Genomic DNA, 23,951 nt, shown 5'->3' with positions numbered 1-23,951 from the left:
CCTATGAAGTATATGGTGCCTCAGCAGGGGAGTCAAATCAGCTAACTACCAAACTGCTAATTGAGTATGGAGATACCTACAAACAGAGTATTCATTGCTAGTTCCAAGAATTTATCAGAATGAAATATGTAGGAATAAAATCTAGGCACTAGGTACTTGAGTCAGGACTTCCTCGCCTTGCAGGTACATTGGCTGAAATCCTTTTCTTCATCTTTTTTTTTCCAGCCAAGAATGGCTCTTTCTGCCTGTTCAAGCCACTGGTTAACTGTGGGACACTGTCGTCCCCCCCTAGCCCTCTGCAGAGGCAGGTGGCAGGGTTAGCAGGGATCATCACCTTTCCTGATGTGGCTGGGAACTGCAGAGCAAGATGCAAGAGTAACAGGGCCAGGGAGGGCTCTGAAGGCTCACAAGGGAGATCTGGGTTCTTGTCCCTGCACCAAACCTTATTTCTCTACCTAATAATGTGTTTAGCGTGGTCAGGTTACTATGACTAGGTTACTGTGGCCTTAAAAGAGTAGTAATATCATGGGACTTTTAGAAGATGCAATCACAGGCCTTGTCTTGTAAAACTGTAGGGAGTCCTTCCAGTCCCCCAATCCAACCACTGGCACAGGCAAAGAAGCAGAGTGTCCTTAGAACACCTGCTGCCAGCATCCCCATGTCTTCCCTCTCTGCAGATTGGGTTCCTCCTGTCTTCCCATTCCCATTCATTCCCCCAGGTTACTCTCTACCTTCCCTCTCTTCCCTCTTTCATCCCTCCTTTGCCTTTGTGCTCATCCCTTTTCCATTCCAGACCTTCTCTCTGCTTTCACAGGGAATGAAGCTCTGCTCCTGTCAAAGAGCAGTCTCTTTGACCAAGTAAAAATGTTGGAAGCAGAGTCACCTCAACCAACTCAGAGCTACTCTAAATACTCCTAGTAATGTCCCCCACATGCATGTCACTACAACTGTCCTTAAGTCTGGCACCTCTCTTTAAGAGCCTTGGTAGAGCCTTGCTGTGTATCACACAGAACAAACTGTTCTGGTGACAACCATTCTTGAGCAGATCTGTGCTCACACCATGTGGGTCAAAGTGATTTTTTTTTTTCCACTGTTCCTCCCTTAAGCAGCAGTGGTGGTAAGGGATTGGTGCTTTGCTTCCTGCACCCACAGGGTCAGAACATCTCTTATTTTGGTACTGCAAGAAGCAGAAGCATAGTTCTGACATTTGGAAAAAAAAAAAGAAAAAGAAAGAGGAAATAAGCATTTTGAAATAAGGGCTATTCTTAGAAGGGCATGAAACTTGAAAACCCACAAACTGCAGGTGACCAGCTACTTCTCTTGCAATAGAGACACTTGCTGGCACAGTGATTCCTTGACGTCTTGATACACAATTTCTGTATTTATCAAAAGAAAATGGAAAAAAAGTCACATTTTTTTTAAAAAAGTCTCACCCCATCTTTTCACCTCAGAATCCAAATAAAAGGCTGCAGGCTTCACATAAAAGATATACAGCAGATTGTTTCACCAAAAGGAAACTAATGACTTTGGCATCAGTTTGAGAATTTTATTAAAACCACAGGTTTCCATTCTGTACAAAATGAGGAGCTTTCTTTTTAAAAAAAAAAAGTATTAGCCACATAGGAAATAATGCAGTGGTTTGTTGATAAAAATCTCTGAAAGCTATATACAGGATTAATACCACACAACTGTTTGATGTAGAGACTGTCAGCAACTTTAGCAATATATACAAACTACCTTTACACACATAAATATCTTATTTACAGCTAATAAATAACATCCAAAGCTAAATCATGTGTCCTCATGTACAAGAACGTTCACTATTTCATATCCAAGTTCTGTATGTGTTTGTATGTGATCTTGTGTTAAAAGCACACCTGTTCAGTTAACTTTATTTCCAAAGAATTTAACTCTTAAGAGAAAATTGCAAGAAAATGTGAAGTCTATAGGGAATAAATCATTATATTTATTTTTAGAGGTCTCAAATGCAGTGGCTCAATACTCAACCCCACCCTCAGTGACTCATCACATCTCTGCTGTAGTTTAAGGGTTAGGAAGTCAAATGTGAGCAATTTCAGAGTTATTAATATTCCAACATATTGCACTGTTTAAGACTTTTATCCCCAAATATACTAGCAGCCATGGCTGGAAAAAAACAAACTGTGCACATAAATGCATACATGTTGGTTTTGCTTTCAAGATGGGATGATACTGGAGAAGTTACCACCTCCATACTGTCTTGCACATGCAGGAAAAGACTACAAAACCCAGCATCAATAGCTCACATTACACTTCTCCAAATGTCTACCTCCAAGCCCTTCTGCCTTCCCAGTATTTTGTTTATCTTTTATAAAGCTAAAAGAGGGCTATCAACCTTTTAGAGTACTAGAAAAATTATGTGTTACTTAAAGGGGGAGCAAAATACCTCCAATATATTTATTTTTGGCAACTTGCAACGTGCCTAATTCAAGCAGTTTTCAGAGCATTCATTCTTGTGCATCACATAATCAGGTTCCTTTAAACAGTCACACCTCCTGCTCCTTGCTGAGTTCTACCTTGTGTCAGAAATCCAAGCAGCTCCTAGGATCTAGCACTCTATTACAGATAAGCAACAAACTGAGGTGGGTCACTTCAGTCACAATTCTAGTACAGGGAAGCATGAGCATGCTTGTCACCTGTCAAGTGGATCCGCTTGCACTGAAAACCTCATACAGCAGCCACTCAGCTGCACAACTGACATTTGGTGTCAAAGAGCAGAGAAACTGTCACAGTTTTGGCATATGGGATGCAATCAAGTGGGGGGGAAAAAGCAAAATCTGGTTCCTGTAGTTTCTAGTAGCTCAATTCCTTTGCAGTTCCTTAATTCACAGTGTTGGAGGCTAGATGGTTTCATTTTCAAGGAATGAAAGCACAGATGAATAGTTTAATGTCTGCATAAGACACTGGTATTGCTGTCTTCTCCTGTAACTGCTATTTATTCCAGGGTAAGCTGCACAGAAGTATATAGCTTAACAGATCATACCTATTGCTAAGCAGCACTGGCATCTACCCCCAGTAAAACAGTCATAACTACAAACTAGAAAATTCATCCCCATATTAAATCAGTCCCTAACACCTTTTAGTAATACACACAAAGGTGTTTTTTCATACAAGAAACCTACTCATTGCTAAACACACACTTTAAGACAATGAACTGTAGCCATTGAACTGTCTGAAAATTCAGTTAGCCAAGCCAGGAAAACAAAAAAAACCAAAACAACAAAACATATCCAGTTTCAGAAGACTCTTGGAAAAAAAAAAAAAAAGCCAGGTACAGGGCTTTGCTTCTTTTCAATAAATACTAGAAAATTGCTATAGAGGATTTGATGTCAAGAAACCTTGTCACAAGGCACCATGATTAAGCAAAATTACTTATTCCTTCCCAGCACTCAAGCCTTTGGTAAGTTGTTTTGCGGGTTTCTTTGTTTTTAACTATTTGGATAATGTATCTTTACGGTTAGTAACTTTGTATGCTGAGACTTCCTTAAAAGAAGTCTCCTAAGATAGCTAGGAATAGCAGGCAAAAAGCCAGCAGCGGATAAATATTTCTATATATTTAGTTCTGAACATCCAGTCCACAGGGATGAATACAGTCTCCTCCTCCCCAGTGTGGAAAATCTTCATTCTTGTCACTTAAGCAGATTCAAGAGCAGAATTTTCTTTAGAGGCTTTCTTGGCACTGGTGGGGGGAAGACAGATAAGGTGAGGAGGAAAATGTAAGATACTTATTCCATTTTGACTTATTTTTGAGACTTAATATTAAAAGCTACTACTTAATAGGAAAATGAATCATGTGCTTGGGCTTTTCCTGGCTGCTGCTTGATTTTACACGTTAAATACACGTGCAGGTCATTGCCCTGGAGTGAAGGTCAGCACACGTGTCTATTTATGCAGAACTAGATCTCAGTCTAGAAGTGTCCCCATGAGACCTTTCACACACAGCCATTGCACTAAAATAAATATAACTACTTCTCCAGCTCAAACTTTAGTGGATAAAGTCCAAATAAATCTGGCCCCATATTTGAAAGTTTACTTTGGGTCAGAACAATTATTCATCAAAAAACCTGAAGTGCACCAAGGGCTATTAAACACAAAATACTCAATCTCTGATCCAAATCAGAGATGCAAATCTCAAAGTCACTCACCTGGCGGGTGCCAGCAAAAAGCAGTGTGCCAGGGAGAGCACCTGCATACGTCTGCTCAGTTTCTGTACCAGCCTCTGAATCTGCTGCTGGCCAGCAAGGGAGGGCGGGCTCTGGACTGACTCAGTATGGATGTTCTCCAATTAAGGGTAGATGTAGGGCATCTCTAGATAGAGGCACGCTTTCCTTTGTGTTAGTGCTTTGTCTGTAAACCTTCTCTAACAGTCATTTGGCCACCATGTGAATGTGAGAGGCAGTGACTTGTAGTTATTTTTCAGACATGCTAACAACCACACAAGGTGACAGTTAGCAGAGAATTAAATTACAGGTTTTTAAGCTGCCAAAACTGCCATAACCAAACCTCAGGCTAGTCTGAGTTGTGATGCTTCTGAAGCCTTGAAAATACTAGTGCACAAGTCAAATCAGGAAGTTTTAAATCCTCCTGCTACCACTCAAGTTTTCCCCAACACCAAAACAATAGTCATCACTCATACCCTCCTCTCTTCCTGTGGATGGGCTGCTCCAAGCATTTCACAAATATTGCGGCCTCTTCTCCCTTACTGAGACGTGAGGTGCCATCTCGAGAACAGAACACCACCCTGTGGAACAAATATCAGACAATCATGTGACTGAGCCATACATGTCTCTAAGCAAAGGAACAGGAGAAGTGCTTGGAAGCATTCTTTATGCTTTGTCATGTGTGGCACTACTACTTTACAACCCTGTAAGAAAATTATTTTTAAAAGATAATTCTGTGACAAAAAAAACACTGCAAGAAAACTGGTAAATGCATTATGCATAGACCTCAAACTGTAGCCACAACTTTTGCTGGTCATTTGCATAAAATCTCCTTGTGTCTAAGAGCAGAAGCTCTATCTCAGTCTCTTGGATCTTTATTTACACCAGTCCTTGTGTGAGTTTTGTCAAGTGAATGATCTTGGAAGAAAGCCTTACTCTCTCAAATACTTGCAAACAAAGTAGGTTGCCAATTCCCACAAACCTGAGTAGTTGTTTTTCTACTTATCAGTACTTTCCCTGCCCCTATATTTGTTCAGCTCTGATAACTGTTCTCTGATAAAGTGACGGCCTTGCTTATTCAAAAGAGGAACATATTATTTACAATACTGTGCATATAACATACATACTCTGTTCTGGGTCCATTTTCTTCTAACAGATCTCATATCTAGTGAAAATGAGTATTTCAAAAGATTCAGGTCAAAGCAGTTTTGTTCAGACTTTGCTGTCTTAATATTCATGCATTAGCAATGTTCTGCAACAGTCATGTGTTTCACTTTTCACCCACCATTCAGGTATTCCCAACTCCAAATGAAATCCATCTTAATGAAGCAATAATTTCTTGTGCAAACACATTTCTGAAAGGGTTTCTAAAAACTTCCTTCTAAGTATGTTCTTTGCAAGAAAACCTGTGCAAGTGTGCAGCAAGAGAAAGGAGGAGAGGAGCTGCAAATACAGTCAGAGATGCTGGTTCATGGAGATCTTCTCCTGTACATTGTAACTACCTGAGACACATGAGACAGCAATATGTAAATCAGTTATGTGAGAGTAAAACTACAGATTGCAGATCCCAGTGGAAGCAAACAAATTAACCTGGTTGACATAAATGTCAGTTTAGTGCCACTGGAGCCTCAGTTATCAGCGCTGCACCCATTTGTAACAGCTTTCCATATTTTGTCCCACCCTACAAGATAACCGGATTCAGGAAAGCATATCAATTAAAACTAATACAGGTTATAACAACCAAAACACGTTACTTTTTCTGAGTTTCTCCTGACTTCACTCTGACTCTCTGGATGTCAAATGTAAAAGGAGTCCACCAGTCTGACCAGCTGAAGAAGGTATCTTTTTCCCACTGCAGCTTCAGCATAAGCAGGTCACCAATGTCCACTTCTGTGTAAATCAGGAAGGAGAAGGTCTTGTTTGAGGAGACTTCAGGCCTGTGGGGAGGGCAATAAGGAAAAAGAAACAAAGAGAACTGTTGGACAAAGAAAATTAAGGGAAGACATAGAACAAGGACTATATGTACTTCAGAGAAGGAAGCAACCTTCTCCACAGTTCTGAAAGACACAATAACACATAAAATCCCCCCAAAACACAACACCTTAAGCTATGGTAGAGGCACAAGGAAAAGCTTCCTGCAGCAAAGCTGGTAAAATCCTAGGACAGACTTCCAGGCAAGGGGTGTCTTCTCCAGTGCTGGTGGCTCTCAGAGAAGCAAGACAAGCACCAGTCAGGAACAGTTTAGGTTCCTTGGAGCAGAAAACAGACTTTGGTGCTTTCCAGCCCCATTCCCTGCCAGCCCAGGTGCAGGGATGTAAGTACAGACTTCTGCTTATTTGCAGAGCTATGGAAGCAAATATCATGTCTCCCTCAGCATCTGCACTGAGGCCTTCAGACCCATCAAACAATTAACTCCAGGTTGCAATCTGCTTTTAAGGAGCTTTAACACAGCTGGAACATGACATAAAGATACTGAAAACAAAAAATTTGCCACACTAGAAAAATTCTTATTAGGCTGAGCCATAGGTCAGACTTCAGGTTTCCATATTTCAAATCTCTTATCAAGAACAGCTCCTATAGAGCTTAGATCATTAGCTTCAGCAGTGGATGCATCCCCTTGATCAAGGGCAAAAGCAAGTCTGGATCTGTAAGATTTCTGTAGCTGGAGCCAGAACAAGTTTTTCAGCGGGAGCTTTAACAGATTTAGGCAGACTCAACAGTACATTGCAGTTGTTTCTGTAGCTACTCACAGTGTGAAAGCAATGTTCTCACTCTCATCTAGAGTGCCATAGAGAGAGATGAGGAATGGCTGGTTTGTCTTGGTCGTATTAGTCTTTCCAAAGAAATGGATTTTGACCTGGTAATGAAAGACTGGAAGAACACAAAAGAAAAAGGGCCATTAGGCAAAAAACTCAACCTCTAAAGAGACTGCTGGTGACAAAACCACCCAAAAACCCCCATGCAAATCCTAGGATAGAATGTGCCAACATCACTAAATTGAGGAGCTTCGTTCCCTGCAGGTATCCAGGGAACTATTTTTGTAAGGAGGTAAAGATTAGGGTGGAAGGGAATCACAGTTAAACACCTTTGCAGTTCTTGCAGCTAAACTCTGCATTTCAGTTGACTACCACTATATTAACTTCAGAGTCTGCAATATTGCCTTCAAACCTGATATAGATCCGTAAGACTTGCCATCATTGATTTGGAACAAGTGAGCTGTGCCCTTCTCAAACAGGAGCTTTGGTGAAAAAAATTCAACCCCCTGACACTGCAGATTAAGCACCAAATGCCAACAAAACACTAGTCCTGCAGCTGTTCTAACACTGCAGGAATGTGCCCTCTGATTGCTGGTCCATCAAACAGTGTACACAATGAGCATACCATGTGGCATTGTCAAAGCTATGGAGAAAAAAAAAAAATTAAAGTAGTAAAATCCAACTCGGAAGCTATTTCCCTAGCTGAAAGACTTCCAGTTCTTTCTGGCAATGTCCTTCTTGATTTCTGTTGCCACAGTGGTAGATCTGAGAAGTGCTGTGATATTTTAACAAGGGCTGGTGTTCTTCTGGCAAAGGCACTATGAAAAGCACAAGTCTGATGGTTGCACATCTTTAAAGTAGTTGCTCATCAGGCTGAACCCTGCTGATAATTTTCCCAGCAGTAGGAAAAATTCATTTGGGTAAAAAAAGTACTGGAAAAGAATTGAAAGACTCAGTTGTTCCAAGTGACCAGGCCACAGACTGTGTCTTCCTGATTTTGCTACTTAGAAATTTGTTACAAGATACCTTCCCTTTATATTTTACCCTCCACCTCCACACCTTGAGAAAGATGGCACTGATTTTCTGAGACTGCACTTTAGCTTGTGCTTAATGGCAAGCTGCAGGCAAGCTTCACCCCTGCTAGACAGAGGCACCAAAGCAGCAATATTTTCATAGGCAGCACGCACCAACCCTGACAGACAGCTGAGCAAAAGTACCAGTCTTGCTCACCAGTAAGCAAGCAGGACCTACCTTTATAGGGCATCTGAGCACGGGTCTTCAAGTACATTTTGGTGTTTCTCTTCGTTCTCACTCTGTTGACCTTGTAACCCAAATTGTTGCAGCGGTTCTTCCGGCAGCTCAAGCAGAGACCCTTCTCAAAGGCCTCCTTTGTGTTGCAGCGGTACGCCATGCTGGGCTTTTCTTCATAGAGGAGGGAGTCAATGAATAGGTGGATGGATCGTTCATGAGAGCATTTCACCAGCTGATCCACATCTTGAAATAAAAGAAAACATGTAATATGTACACACACATGCATATACTGATATAAGCCCCTAAGCAATGCATAATCCACTATGCGAGAGCTGAGCTTTATAGGGTGACTTTAAAAAGCACTTAAGAACAAGTTCCTGTGCTTCTCAGGTATTTGCTTGCAGGAAACCTGCAGGCTACTGAAGATTTCCCTTTGGATGTTATACTGTTTGTTGCAGAGCCACCTCACCTCCAAAGCCTTTTTCAGCAATCAGACGGAGTGCCTCTCCCAAGTTACAACCTGGCTGGAAACCTCCCCCATTAGGATAAATATCAATGTGTCCAACAGGCTTCTGAATCCCAATGCTGCGGTCTGGAGAGCCTCGAGTGTAGGTATGGAGGACATCCACAAAGTCAGCATCATCCGGGGAGAGGCGGGTGATAGCATCAGCATACTCAAAGGTAGGACCTGCTGGATCTAGCCCTTTATGAGGCAAACCACAAAGAAAAACTGAGATTATTGTCTGCCAAAGACACTGACAGCAATAATAAATGCCACACTCAGCTACCACATTGGGCTGGACTATTGCATATGGTGCTGGTGTCACTGCAGACATTACAGTGGGATCATTTAAGTAGCATTCATTTATACAGGAGACTCAAACACACTACCTTGAAATGCTGCCACTGTTTAAAAAGAAAGGTGTATGTAAACATATGTAAAGAAGCCCAAATACTTCTTCACAGCTGTAACTTCCAGTGGATGGAAGAAACAAGCTAGTAAATATTTTCTCAATGTCTTCCTCTCTTGTCCAAAAAACAGAGGAATTGTAAAATTTCTATCCGAAGTGTTTGAAGTGTGGAAAATGTCTTGCTGCTAAATCCTTGCTAGGGGAACAAGTAGGAAACAAATGAGAGCTTCACTGTCTACATGCGTAAGGGGAAGGGGATTATTATGGTAAACTGTCAAGCTGCAGCAACACTGACATCAAACACACCAAGAACTATTCTGCCAATGAACAAGTACTATCCCTTGAATCCAGACCACTACATGAGAGACAGCTGAAGGCAGAGCTGAAGGGACATGTCTTTTCTGCATCCCTCAGCTGGCAACAGGCACCTGTGATGCCCACCCCTGGTAAGCCTCACCCAGTCTGAGCTGCCTCCCCCTCTGCTGTTAGGACTTCAGGGACCACATCCCATCGCTCCCTGTGCTCAAAGGTAACGCTGCCTTCCCAGGGAAAGGTTCATCCTGGGCACCAAGGGCAACCATGGGGGCATAACAGAGGGCTACTGGTATTTGATTTGGTAGCCTCAATGAAAGCAACAAAGCTGCAGCTGAGAGAAAGGAAGAGTAGAGGGACTACTGCTTCTACCTCCTTATTTTAATCTGCCACCTCTCAGGAGTCAGCCTTTCCTGATGTGACTGTGCTACCTATCCCACCCCCCCTCCCCAGCACGCCTGTGGATCTGGGATCATAGCCAGGCGCAGGTGGAAGGGAGCTAGGCTCTCATTTGAATGCTGCTCCCAAGCTCTCTCAACAGCAAAGACACCACAGATTTTCTTAGCCTCATTTGTTGATATTGGTATTTCCTTTGTCACTGAGATCAGTGCTAGGGACTCAGCTCTCCAGGTGCTGGGCTGTAAACCAGCTCCAGAGCAGTGCATACTCTTCACCTAGTACACTTCTCAGCCTCCAAAAAATCACCCTACGCAGACATCTAAGCATGCATAGGAAGAAAGCAAGCATGTCTATACTTCCCTCCCCTTCCCAAAACTCTCCCAGTATTATTTTCAGCCTAGAATATTACTTGAGCCTGTTAAGATAAGGTTTTTTTAGATCTCTTTTTTTTAGTGGATCTCTTCTGATTATCTGTCCAGTCTCCCTCTGAGCCCGTATAAACTTCTTGCTTCTGCAGCACCGCATGGCAAAGAGCTTTACAGGTACTAGACCCACTGCAGGAGGATCTACCTCCTGTTCTTTTTGAATGGCTACCACCAGGTCAGGGGATGACTGCTTGGATGAAGACAAACAGCTGAAGTTCTCATGCTGCAAGACTTACTGTGACCTTCTCCAAGCCATTGATTTGGCCAGTCTCAAACACATTCCCCACAACTAGTCTCTTTTCACACCCAGTTACTCCCTGCCTACTCACTTTTTTATTGTGCAGAAGCAAATCCCACCCACCACCTCTGTTGTTCTCTTCTGAACCTTTTCCAGTTCTACTACAGAAATATTAGCCCTGCTGATTCAATAAAGAATGAACACATAACCTAAGTACTGCCAACAAGCAACAATTATTCTGGTGATTTTCCAGGGAAACATAGTATTTCAGCATGGAAGAGACAGGACTCTACCCTACAACCACAGGCATTCTTACCAGTAATTCTGTTCACCTTCTTCTTGGTCAGGCTCCCAGCGATCCCAGCAGCATGAGCTCCTAGACTGTACCCCAGCAAGTGAACATTGTTGAGAGGATAATTGAATTGCTCCTGTACAAGACAGTGATTTGTTTAAAGTTTGAGATCAAATGGGAAAACATCAGAAAAGAAAAATGTTTTGTAAACACTGGGATTTCTCTTTGAGCCATGAATAATAAAAAACACTAAATACAATTAACATAATTTAGGTTGCCTGAGTTGACTAAATGAAGGCAAAATTCTAAGCAGAGAGGAATGCAGAATAAAGGACAGAACACAGGGCTGTGTATTATATCAAAAGTTTTCAGCCACACACATGCCCTCCCCCCCCAGTTTCTGGATCTCCTGCTTCCCAAAGGAAACAGGAGTCTGCCCTACCTAAGGGCTGGCTGCAATATAATACACAGCAACCTGTCTTTCATAGCTACCTTTCACAGAGCCTTCAGAAATACTGTGGACCCACAGAGCTCTACAGACCACAAGGTAAAGTTTCTGGAAAGTACTATAAAAGGCCTCCTTGTGTAAGAGATGACTATTAAACTAAAAGACGGCATTTTACCAGTCCAGCAAGATTAGCGTCTGCAACAACTTAACTCCATCTAACCAACAGGAGATGATTAACACTGCATCATTGCTGTTTTGGCTCCTAGGATATTATATGTAAAATGTGAGACATCTGACTACATGTCTTACCTCCATCCAATCAATAAACAGAGCAACATCCTTTCCCACCAGCTTAGTGTATGCAGCAGACACTGGGTAGTGCTGCTGAGCTCGAATTAGCCAGTCCACCACTATGACGTTTGAGTCAGGTTCTCTCTTGTATAGAGCATCCACCAGCTTCGGGACCCAACTTTCATACATTCCTGTCACCTGTTGGTGATTTTTGAATTAAAAAAGGAGATTTCTTAATATTATCTGCAGTGTATAGACACCTCAGCTGATGTATCTAGCATAGTTCATCACGAGTGCGGTTAAAAGGGAGATTCACTGCCCTTCCTTCTTACCGTCCACCCATGGATCACCACAAAGGTTTTACTGGTATGGTTGAAGTTGCACTGTGCCAGGCTGTTCACCTGCCCAGGAACCAGGTAGCAGACATCCTCGTCAGGCTCTGCAGGTGTCCGTAAGGAAAACTTGCTCTCAATTCCCTCAAAATTGGTCTCAGCTTCTGCTATGCAAGAGCACAGGAAACACACAGCAGTGTTTTAGGAGTATTAGGGCAAACGGTTCACGTACAAACTGTTGGAGAAGTCACAGGTACGATGTTGGAGAGATACCAGGAACAGTCAAGAAACGGGACATGTGTTTTTCATTTCCTACAGCACTCCTTTCGCACCACAATGGCCATGTAAAGAAGAAATCAAAGGGTGAAAATTGCCCCTCCTCCAAGGTCCTACAAAAACAGTGAAAATCTGGCCAACTGTCAGACAGGTAGGAAATCCTCTTAGGAGTCAGTATTTTCCTCATTCCATTATTAACAGGAAACCTGTGAATTACTAGAAGAGTGCAGAAAACTGCACAGGACAGTCATAGACAGTACATGCAGAAAAGTAGCAAGTTTCTACCATACTATTACATACTTGAGTGGTCCATCCTTCCACATCTCTTCAATAATCACTGCTTAACAAAGCTCTTTATAGCACCCAGCAGTTGCAGTGCATTAAAGTAAGATCTGCAAAAATCACCACTATTTTACAAAGTGCTAGTTTTAACTTACCAACAAAGAAAAACAGCAGGTGAGAAGATCAGACGCCCGTTAACTAACTTGAACTAGCAAAGCAAAAGCCTGGTATTTTGAAGGCAATATTTTTTCAGATCATCTTATAAGCAATACTGCAGGGAAAAAAATATCTTCCTCTGCCCAAAGCTATTTTGAATTGGGGTGGGGGCAGTAACAAAGCATGTGATGGCCTTAAAAGATTGCTCCAGCTTCAAAACATAAGTTTTCCTTTTGTTCCTGCCAAGGAAGAGAAGCAACTTCAGGCTTCATGCTGACTACATCCTTTGAGAAGAAACTTAAATGTCTCATCTTTCTACATCTGATTCAACGCTTAAGTACCTCTATAACCAGCAGATGCTGTAATTAAATGTGGTCTTAAACTCCAATGCTTTTTGAAAACTAGGCCCTACTTTGGCAACTTGCATTTAGCAAATATTGGTTGCCTGTTTTTCAAGCGCAGCTGAACTCAGGCCAACTCTGTCCTGCTCAGTGGCATCACAACCACCAAGTTTCCACAAACTCCTCAATGCCCACTAATGAATGGCTCCAAGCCACCGCAAGGAACAAAGGGACATGGTGAGGACCTCATGCCAGACATGCAAACCACATTTCCACTCCCTCTCTTTTTCCCCATTGCAGAAGAGGTTTTTTATGATAACTGGTAGATTTGTATTTCTCCATAAAGTTGTGCTGCATCACTCAGGCAATAAATAATGAACTGTTCAGGGTTTTTTCCCCTAAAATTTAGTTTTTCTGCTCTTCTCATTCAAGCTACCATACTCAGCAAGGTACTGACTTATGTCTGACCTCACTCAGCCCCCAGGTAGCTGTATAAAGTATGCTCCTGTACAAACGTCATCCACATTCAACGGCTTACCATTGCCCGAGTTCATCAGGACTTCTCACTCACCGAAAGCAAAGCACGTGCAGGGGAGTAACGAGAACCGTTCACTGAACAGAGGCAGCGCTCAGCTTTAGGGTTTGACCTTGACTGCTCTAGGCTGGCTAGCTAATCCAGGATAATTACACTGAGGGCCCCCTTCCTGCCTCCTTCCCCCTAAAGAAGGGATAAAGTTTATGAAAAACACCTTTCTCCAAACCAGTTGAAGTATTCACACAGTGGTGAATATAAGACTTTACCTACTGAAAACAAAATTTACCAAACTAACCAAAATCTAATATTTTGCAGAAGTTTCCCCTTTCTTATGTTTCTGCACATTCAAAACTTTCTCATGAACTGAGGGAGCACAAAAACCCACTTCTGAAACAAATCTTTAGACTTACACTATTTACTTTTTAGCTAGAAAGAGTCCCAAAGCCTGATTGGTTAAAAATCAACTATAACTTTTCACTCGGCAGTGAATCCGTATAACCTTGAAAGGACCAAGAACAGCCTTCAATTGCAAGGGATACGATGCAAGGACTTTTAATTATGTATATTCCTGCCCAACACAGGAAGGCAAACAAGAATAGTCCACCTGCTTACTAGTTAATAGTGCTTCCTTTCATACTAAGATATCATTTCCCTTCTGAATTAAACCTATCTGATAATCATCCAAAAACCTAAATTAAATTGATATCCTGTCTTGTAGTGTGTTTTCAATTACAAACACATGCTAGAATTTGCATAGTTCAGACTGCATCTCTTTTGGAAATAAGCTTGAAATAAATTAAATTTACAATTCTAAGTGCACCATATGTAAAGGTGCACTTAGAAAAGTGCACCAAACTTAACAAGATTGCAGTACAGTAGCACCTGCCACTGAAGATGTGCAAAGTGCTTCACAAATACTTATGTGTTTCAGTCTAAAAATCTTGGGGTGGGATTTAAGGGCATAAGAGCACGGAGATGCAGTCATCATCAGGAAAGCAGCAGCTGCAAAGCAACAGCCCATGAGTTACAGAAATGGCAGAAGGCCACTCTGCTCATTTAGCTATGCTGTATGAGGAATTAGAAAGTCAGAAGAAATTATTGTTAGCATCTTCTATGCTCACAAAAAGTGTCGCATTGTCTAATGCCCATACATGCTCAGTTCCCAGCAGCAAGATACCCTCTGGATGAGGGAAGTGTGTGTGGAGGGGTTTGTTACAGACTTCTTAATGACGTGCTCATTAAGCACCTACCCTCAAATGTTGCCTGAGCTTAGCTTTGCAAATTCTGTATGGCTCAGAGCATAAGGCAACTTGTCTGCACCTCATGTTGTGCTGCATACGTGCTGCAGTACCACCTCACCTCCCACCTTCTGCACATTAAGTTTTACAAATACAATACAGAGGTACATAATAGTATGTACACACTCAATACACATACTTACATCTATATGTACGATGCTTTAAAACTGCAGCAAAGAAGCTACAAAGCATATCACTTCAGAAAACTAGCATTTCCTACTTGTACTGTTGTACCTCAAAGTATCTTGGTCTATTAAAAAAATTACTCAGAACCAAACTTTGTCATACATAGACTTTTGTCACAGACCTCTTCCTCATAGATTTAAAGTGAGAAGTCTCCTTGAATCATGTTCTAACTGAGCTAGTCAAACAGTTGGGTCTCATTCTTATGGCCTTACACAAATTCTTACACCCTTACACAAAGCCAAAAATTGCAGACAGTCAATATAAACACTCACCACAGGTTAGTTAATGATATGTTTTAACCTAAATTAAACAAACTAGGGAAATCCCAGAGATGTAGAGTCTTCAGCAAGCTTCTGAATGATGGATAGAATTTGCATCAGGTTTATATCTAATTTCTATATCTACATCATGTAAAAGAAATTTATGTGCATCCATACTGAGACACTGAAGTAGTTTTTAATGATAAGAATGCAAGTCCATTTCTAAACAAGGCCTTGAAGAGAAGCAGACCTGGAGGTAAAAATGTGTAGACAAAAAATCCATGCTTTTGCTAAAAATCACACTTTCCCAGGCTTCGTTCAGCAGAGGTATAAGGCATGTGCTCCATATTGCAAAAGCTTCCAGCCACACAGTTGCAAATACAAGCCCCTGTTACCAAAAAAAAAAAGTTTTCTGGCTACTGCTATGTGCTTACAGTTGACAAGGTAACCTACAAAGGGATTATTTAAGGAACTGGGAAAGGGAATGGAATTATGAATTAAGCCACCAATTTCAGACCCGAGCTAGCTTTTCTAACAGCCTACAGGCTGCATTGCTGAAGTCCATCATTTTATCATGCTTTGCAAACTTTCTGACACTTTTCTTACACCTCCACTTACATAATCTCAGTTGGTGTAATTTTAAAAAGCTGTCCTGTATGTCAAGGTATAGATAGATATATCATAGAATGCAGAAGAAAGTGCAAAAAAGCCTACAAGCTGGGAAAGGTCAGTAATTTCATTTTCCTGTTTAAACCTTGTGACACAGACTTTGCAATTTGTGAAACTCCACTCCTATCACTTTTGAAAGCATCCCACTGAATTTAAGCGTTCTGACACAGTACAAATACAAGTTTGCACACAAATCAAGAGAAGTCAGCTTCAAGTTTCCTTCATAGGAAGTCCAATGCAACCTGGCAACTGATTGTGATGAAGAAAACTGTTTATCACTGGTCAGCTGGACAGAGAATGTGAGTTGAGGAAGTTAACAGCATCTGGAACATTAATCAAAAGTTAAAACTGCCCACATCAGACACAGGATGCCAAATATGATAACAATGCATTTGCCAGAATCAGTGCACCTGAACTATGGTTTTAAAAAGGGACTATTTGATAAACAGCAATTTCCTAGTGTTATGTACACAGAAATGGAAATACTATTAGCTAGGTGCAAAGATCATTAGAAATTATACTGGTAGACTGTGTAAACTCAAGCCCACAACCATGTTCACACACAGAGTAGCAAATATCTGCACATAACATCAAACATTTACATAACCAGCTAGAGTTAACTGGAATGACACAGCTGATAACCAGCATTAGGATCAATCAGTCATTTTGAATTCCAAACTGAGATCTGAAGCAAACCCGTGGTCAGCTGTAATAAAGGTGCTGTATCACAGAAATCATTATAGTTTAATTTGAACTACACAATAAACTGAAAGCGGACTACTGTGTTGCAATCCCATGAAACCTGCCCTGTAAATCAGGTTACTGTTTAACTTGTAAAAGAAATTACAACTTTATTTATGTCTTTCTCAATGGCAGAGCCCTGAGAGTACGTCCTCCTTCACTTCCCAGGCAGACTCAACAGAAAGAGCAACACCTCTGAAAAGCAGCTGTGCCCAAGTTCAGATGCTGCGCTGGGACCTGACAGCTCAAGTCCTGCTGCTGGCAAAATTGGAGCAAACTGCTGCTCTCGCACTGTGCACATGGGTGCTCGCCCCCTGCCCAAGCACTCCCTGTCAAATAGATCCTTACTCAGCTGCAGCTGGGAGGCTTGCAACTCAATCCAGCAGAGCTCTTGCCATCCATCAGTCCCTCTGGGATGTCTGGAATTAGCCCAAGACAGTAAAATGCAATCACTGTCAGACTTTGCAGTAATATGGAGGAAAGGATTCGTGAGAAAGCCATACCATGCAAGTACTTCCTGCACAGAAGAGATTCCAGCAAACTTTTAGAAGTGCTACTGCTCATACTATTCTCCAGCACGCTTCTGATGCCTGACAGCCTCATCTCTGTGCCTTCTCAGAAATGCATTGTTTCTGGAAAGGCCACGCCACAGCTGCCCTGGTAGGTCTGTCCCAAACACAACCATAGCAAAAGCCAGCAGCTCACATCACACAATAATGTAGATCTGCTGTAACCCCTGACTCTGGATTTACACTGGTAAAAATAGAGATCAGAATGTATTCCTAGTAATGTTTTTATCTTTTCCTGGAACACCAATGTTATCTTCACCTAGAATATCTTTTTTCTATGTTGTTTATTAAATACTCGGGATTCCTTGAGGTTTGGATCATGTATTTTCCACGGTTTCAAAACATCTTTTTATTTTGGTGTGCAAGAAACAGTGCAAGACTGAAGGCTTGGATAGTTTTAGGATGATCGCACAACCTGCTTCCATCTAACTTGTTCCTAAGGAAAAACAGTGTAACCATTAGTATGTGGCAAATCAGCTCCTATAGGGATAAAAGTTTGCTCTGGAATGATAGCTATTTTCCTGTATGAAACTTGGATACTGTGAAGAAAAGTGCTTTTGATTGCCTCTGATGGCACAAGATTGGATTCAAACTGAGAATACATTCCTTTGGCTGTGCCCTAGCACCCCATCCTCTTACATTTGAATTCTTCCTTCAGCTTCCTTGTACATAAAGGAAATAAGGCATCCATAGTGAAAAAAGCAGCAGTTTCCCTATTCCATTTTACGATCATACAGCAGCTCTAAGAGCTACTGGCACATTTTCTTTTTAGGCTGTGGACTTTTAAAGATACACTAATGTCCCACATATAATGTCTAAGAAACTAAGACTGTGACAGGGCACTGCTAACAGAAGCTTGAGTAGTAGTCTCCTAAAACTAGTCTCTTTGCTCATGAAAGCTGTAATCATGTTGTGATTAACCAAGAGAGCACTAATAAACATCTAGTAGTCAACGTTTGCACATGTTCCACTTGTGGAACTGGAGGGTGCCTATGCACAAATGCAGGTACAATAGGTGAAGTGTAAGTACAGTCATATATGTATATACAGACACTGTGAGAGTATACCCCTCTGTTCACTCTTTCCCTGAAGGATTCTGCTGCATTAAAGGCATTAACTACAACCCAAACACATCATCACGACACTGATGAAACTCAGCCTTGCCTTAGACAATTCAGACCAAGAACTGTAAGAAATTGGGAATGCATGGGATGGACGAGTCCCACGCACAGAGGGCCCTGGCCCTTCAGGAACCAGCAAGGGATTCTTACAAGCCACCTTGCTCCTGGGGAAAAAACACATCCCAAACCTCCACAGCCCATGCCATTAGCCCGGCAGGTCGTGCCTGGGCTCCAAGTAAGGAACCGCCTCCGGGTCTGTCCTCACAGGATTTAGCCCCCCCCCAGCATCGCTCTCCAGCGCCTTCCAAGGCCACCCCAAGCAACCCAGGTCCCGCAGCATCCCCAGCACCCTGGGAGACCCTTGCAAAGCTAAGTTGCAAACTCCCCTCCCCCGTCACGCAGGCGATATTTCCCCTGCACACACCTCCCCCAAACGCAACAGGATGCCAGCAGCGCCCCTGCACCCCCGCCCCATGCGTGCTCCGGACTCCAGGCTACCCGCCCCCCGCACCGCCCAGCGGCCCCTCCCCGGGCCGAGGACTTACCGCCGGAGGCCGGAGCCGCGCCGAGAGCAGGTACCCAGCGCAGGCAGAGGCAGAGGGCAGCCAGAAAAGCCTTCCTCCCCATCTCGCCTCCTCTCTCCCTGTGCTTTGCCGCGGCACAAAAGTTTCAGTGCAAAAGAAAAAAAAAAAGTTTTTGGTGTGGGTTTTTTTTTTTTTTTAAATACAACTGTAGCGCAAAAATAACGCAAAGGCAAATGGATCACTCTGGCAGCAGCGCCCGAGCACCACAGACAAAACAACCCTCAGCCAGGACCGTTCCCTCCCCGGGCCCTTATGTCCCCGCCAATATGCAAATATGCAAATGAGTCCCCACACCCATTGGGCGCGCGCCCTGCGGGGCGGGGCCAGCGCTGCCCGAGGGCGGGCGGGGTGGGGGGGCCGAGCCGCTCCCGGGGGTGCCGCGACCCTGGCCGGCCTCGGGGCAGCCAGGCCCTCGGCCCGGCCCCGGCGCGGCGCGGCCCGGGGGCTGCAGCGCCCCGGGCTCCGCAGGGTTCAGCGTGGTGCCGTCCAGCATAGCACGGCCGAGACCCAGGAGCTCAGGCAGCGGGCATCAGTGTCTGTAGACTCCTCGGCGCTGAGTCCTCGGGCCTGGCCCCCCCCCCCCGCATCTGACCCAGCTCTGCACCCTCCCCGCCGTGCAGTGCCTCGCCGACCCTGCCCGCACAGCCAGGATGCGGCCCCGCCGCCTCCCCTTGGTCCTCCCTGCCTTTAGCGACCTAGCTCCGCTGTGCCTCAGATAAGATCTTCCTTATCACCCGTGTTTTTGCACTACGAACCAATTGCTATCTGCGTTTTCAGTTCAGTGCCTGCAAGGGGCCTTCTGCTGTACCCTTGAAAAAACATTGCCAAAACCTTGTTTTGCCAGCACTCAAGGGGGAACAACTTTGGAGCATAAATTCACTGGAGATTGCATCTGTACTCTGGAGAAATGTAAAGTGGCCTCCTTGAGCTTTTCAACTCTCTCTGCCCTCCTCTCAGCAATATGGTTTGCAAGCAGCTTTGCATTGGTGGCCACTGGGTGAAAGATCAGTTATGTAAGGACGTGTAATAGGGAAATACTAAATTAATAATAAGACCAGTTTTCATTTCACTGTGCTGTGTGTTGTCAAAGGCCCAGCTTCATGCAGAAGCTTATGACGCTTACAGGGAACTAGAATTCCCTGGGTGTTGCAATGTGAAGCAAATGGTACTCGCTTTGAGGGTAACTGATTCTTCTTAGATCAGGCACCTGAGGAGACTGAAATATACCTGGTTCATATTAGCCAGGCTGTTCAATAAGAGGTTGCTTGAGTGTAGCAGAACTGGGTCACCTTTGCAACGTTAGATTCCATTAAAAAACCAGTAAGGTCTGTATGTGAGAATACATATCCCCCAGGACACAACTTGAAGTTCCTCCACTGCCAGTCCCTATTTATATCCAAAAGGCATTGGAAGAATTTAATGAGGGTGCAAACTGATCATGCTGAGACTTTCTTTCCAACTGAGACAAATAGGAGATCAGAGTCAGGGAGGGGGGCTAAAGCAGTGGGTGATGCAGTGGGAGAGGGTGGGAGTCAGAGGCAGGGGGTAGGAGCTGAGGAGGCTGCAGGTAAGGACACCAGCCTTCCGCACCAGAGGATAGTGGTGGTGTGAGCAGGGGAAAATACGGTTTGCACTGCAGTATGCTAAGTGTCGAGCGTATCCTCTGACCAGTATTTGAGACCCTGTCATCAAAACAATAGCAAGAATTTTCTCATGTCTTCCTCCCCCCCTTCAAGTGTGGACTAAACAATGTGTTCTCTCTTGATCTAATTTAGTCGAAACTCTATAGTGTAATTTCCCCCCTAGAAATCAGCCTGACTCTATCTGGGTTCAGACATCCTTCCTAGAAAATTCCAGTTCCTGCAGGCAACGCTTGGCAAACTAAATGAACAAACAATTTAAAGCAAGCTGCTCTAATGGAGACTGTTGGGACACCTTAATCACAGGTGATGCTACCAACCCAGTCAGAGCAAAACAGCATGAAGACCCCCGCACAGCTGCATCCGTGGCTACTGCAGCAAAAATTTTATGTTCAATATGACTATGGGAAGACAACTAGTGTAGTTTTAACTGCTAATAGGATCAGATTAAGCAGGTAGGAAAGAGCAGTGGCAATGCTTGGCCAGCCAGCCCTGGGTGGACTGCTGGTACCCACTAACCTCTGCTAACCCACTGGCTGTAATCAGGCTTTCAATTCATTCCCAATACAGATTGGGAAACCCATCAATAGCAAGGGCAGACAGCAGCTTTACAAACTACTCAGAATAAAATCTAATCTGTTACACTGAAAATGCTTGTTTGCGTAATTTTTTGTTCCTTCTCATGCCTCATTTTAAGACATGATCTGAAAGAGTTATGCAAAGTCTCCACCTAAAAGAAGGAAAATTAAAAACAAAACACTTGTTTGTTTTTAACAAACAAAACAAAAAGAAAACTTTCAAGTTATGAAAGACAGCGGGGGGGGGGGGGGGTAATTCTGATTTCTTGGATCTTGAACAAGTTGCCTAAATCTGTTGTAAACCCAGCTGCAAAATAATCTGAAATAGATGGGACTTCATGAAGGCAGAATGTGTCCCTGAACACTAAATGATGTGCCGTTGCACCAGTCTGACACAGCACATTTTCCACCATTTAAAAACTTTCTTTCCATTGCAGATAATCATGATTGGATGGAGAAGAAACTTGATGGCATCAACTCAATGTGCTTCAGTGCAACTATTAACTGGATTTGAGTTTTGTTTCCTCTGCAAATACATAATCCTATAGGGGAGAGCAAAGCTCCATCTGTAAAACAGACCCTGATTTATAGTACTCAGGGATTCCAAAGTGGGTGGAAGGTAATACAGTGAGAGCTAAAATACATTATTTCTAACAGGGGGTGGGGGATGGGGGGAAGTCTGGAGGAATGGAGACAGGAGTTGCATAACTACGCTGGCACTTGCACCCACAGACCATGTGGAAGGTTAAAGTCGAAATAAGCCCACAAGTGTCTCCAACACAAAGTGGGCAGCATTGGTTTGTATGGTGTAGCTGTGCTAAACCCTGAGTAAAATTACTGGCCTCACACAACAGAAAGCACTAAGAGAATCAACCCCCAAAATTTAATTTCCACAGCAATGCTCCAAAGAGAGCTTGAAACACAGGGCAAAACGGGAGGAGAGGAAGAGGGAGAGACCCACACCAATTTTGAAAATTCCTGTTATGCTTTAATTCTAGTCATATAAAAGATTTGGTAGCTGAAGATGAGAGGTCTTCAAGATGAGAGCTCTTCCAACAAAAGTATCTGCATAGAAACAAGCAAAAAACATGTTCTGCTCTCTGACTAGGAAATACAAGTCTTTTGAAAGAAGTCTTTTTTTCTACTTATTTAAATTTTCTCCTTCCCCCCCCCCCCCCCCCAAGAGGAAAAGTGAACTTAAATTCAAAAAGTCGGAGTGAACTTCCAGGTGATTTCTGTGCTAGTAAGGTCAAAGAAACAAAAAAAGAATCTTTTTCTCCTACGTTAAGTTTGCTCAAAGATATCAATGAAATATTTTTTTAAATCTCTTTTTGTGAAAACCAGCTATTTTTAATGAAAACCCAGTTTGGAGATGAAAAATGACTCTTCCCTGCCTGTGTTTGTAATGACTAGTTGAGCTACAGCAACAGCTTCACGTGTAATGGAGGTCCTCTCGTCCTGGGCTGAGCCTCTGATATGCTCTGAGTAAAGAGCAACATGGCATCAAGCCGTTCAGGGGCTTGAGGGTAACCCACGGCAAGCCTGTCCTACCAACACTGATCTGCAAGCCCTTTTTGTGGCACAGTATTGCCTGCCTTTCCACACGGGCAGCGAGCACGGGAGGCAGGAACCCATCAGTAGGGGTGGGGGCAGCCCAGTGACGGGCAGGCATGCAGGCAGGTGAGAGCTATGGTTGCAGGAAAGTCTGTGTGTCATGGTTACTTGAATCTCCCTAAATGTGCAGCGGTGGGAAAGGTGACAGCAGGAACCACCTGGGGTGTCTGTTTAGGAACACAATCCGTGCAACCTCACTGTTGTTGATACCTGGAGGAGCTCAGCTGAAGGCACAGAAATATGTGGGGCGAGGGGAGCTGTGCAGGAGCTGCACCTCTGACTGCCGTAGACAGGGCACCTGTTCCTCGTGCTCACTTTTCTGTTTTGCAGAGAGGCTCCTTCAATCTTCAGTGCCACACAGGCAACAGGAGGAGGGGATCCTCCTTGCGTAAAACAGCTTTTAGCTGTCTTGCCTTGTTTACCCTTTCTATTGCTGTGGTATGACTTGCTGTTCTGTTCCCAGGCCTTATCTTGCAGACAAGGTCCTCTCTCACTGATTAGCACACGGATTCATTCCTCTTCATCCCACTCTCTTATTTTCAGTGCAAAATGCAAGCTGCCTACTCCTTCAAATAGAGAGATACAGGCTAGAGTAGGATGCTCTGCTCTGCTGGTGAGCTGTGGATCTGGCTCCGGAGTAAGCTTGTGCTACGGTTTTCTAAACTGTGCTTTAATTAATTATCACGCTACTGGTAGTGCCTGCCAAAGTCAGCTAGCTGTCTCGCCAGACACATCTTTCAAAATGCAATGCCAGGGAGAGACATTCCTGCACCTTTTTTGGGGTGGCGGGTAGGGGAGTGTAGTCCAGCTCCCCACTCATTGGCCATGGGGCTGGTGTGCTGATCAAATACGGTCCTCCTTGTTGTCCCTCACATGGTTCCCAAGCCCTGCCTGCAGTAGGTTAAAGATGACGTTGTCTGAAACTTTTGCAAGGTTACGAAAATGTGCAAGGGCAGGGGGGAGAAGGAGAGAGAAGAGCTCTTGCCTGACTGAAAGCGCTCAGTCCCAGCTGTGCTTGGATGCCCATAGGGGCAGGAGCAAGCTCCTGCATCTTGCCAGCAGGGTGGCTGGTGGAGAGACTTCAGTGTCCCCTTCTCTCTCTTGTTCTTCTCCTGCAATTTGCTAAAGTCATCTCTCTACACAGGGGAACTGAGCCTTCTCACTGAGGTCCCAGCCTGGCAGTCTGCATCCTTCTTTGCCAAGGGGAGAGCGAGTAGGGCGAGAGAGCTATGGGTGGCATCGCCAGT

At 43.6% G+C, this 23,951-nt stretch overlaps 1 protein-coding gene across 2 annotated transcripts; it reads right to left on the bottom strand.

The window, feature by feature from the left end:
• Positions 1-1,525: 1,525 nt before the first annotated feature.
• Positions 1,526-19,116, bottom strand: LPL (lipoprotein lipase). 2 transcript variants are annotated; one of them, XM_075739480.1, is made up of 10 exons: positions 18,834-19,116; positions 11,855-12,018; positions 11,541-11,720; positions 10,808-10,919; positions 8,676-8,909; positions 8,207-8,449; positions 6,950-7,070; positions 5,954-6,136; positions 4,676-4,780; positions 1,526-3,718 (listed from the first exon to the last, which is right to left on the bottom strand). In XM_075739480.1, the coding sequence occupies exons 1-10, from the start codon at positions 18,913-18,915 to the stop codon at positions 3,673-3,675; spliced, it is 1,470 nt and encodes a 489-aa protein (XP_075595595.1). In that variant the 5' UTR covers positions 18,916-19,116; the 3' UTR covers positions 1,526-3,672. The 2 variants fall into 2 exon arrangements, with proteins under 2 accessions (XP_075595595.1, XP_075595594.1); XM_075739479.1 differs by having other exon boundaries at positions 11,855-12,021; positions 18,834-19,092.
• Positions 19,117-23,951: the final 4,835 nt, after the last annotated feature.

The sequence above is a fragment of the Balearica regulorum genome, chromosome Z (genome assembly GCF_011004875.1).
Source record: "Balearica regulorum gibbericeps isolate bBalReg1 chromosome Z, bBalReg1.pri, whole genome shotgun sequence".
Lineage (NCBI taxonomy): Eukaryota > Metazoa > Chordata > Aves > Gruiformes > Gruidae > Balearica > Balearica regulorum.
Note: the sequence above shows the minus strand (reverse complement) of the source record. Positions and strands in the feature narration are given on the sequence as shown.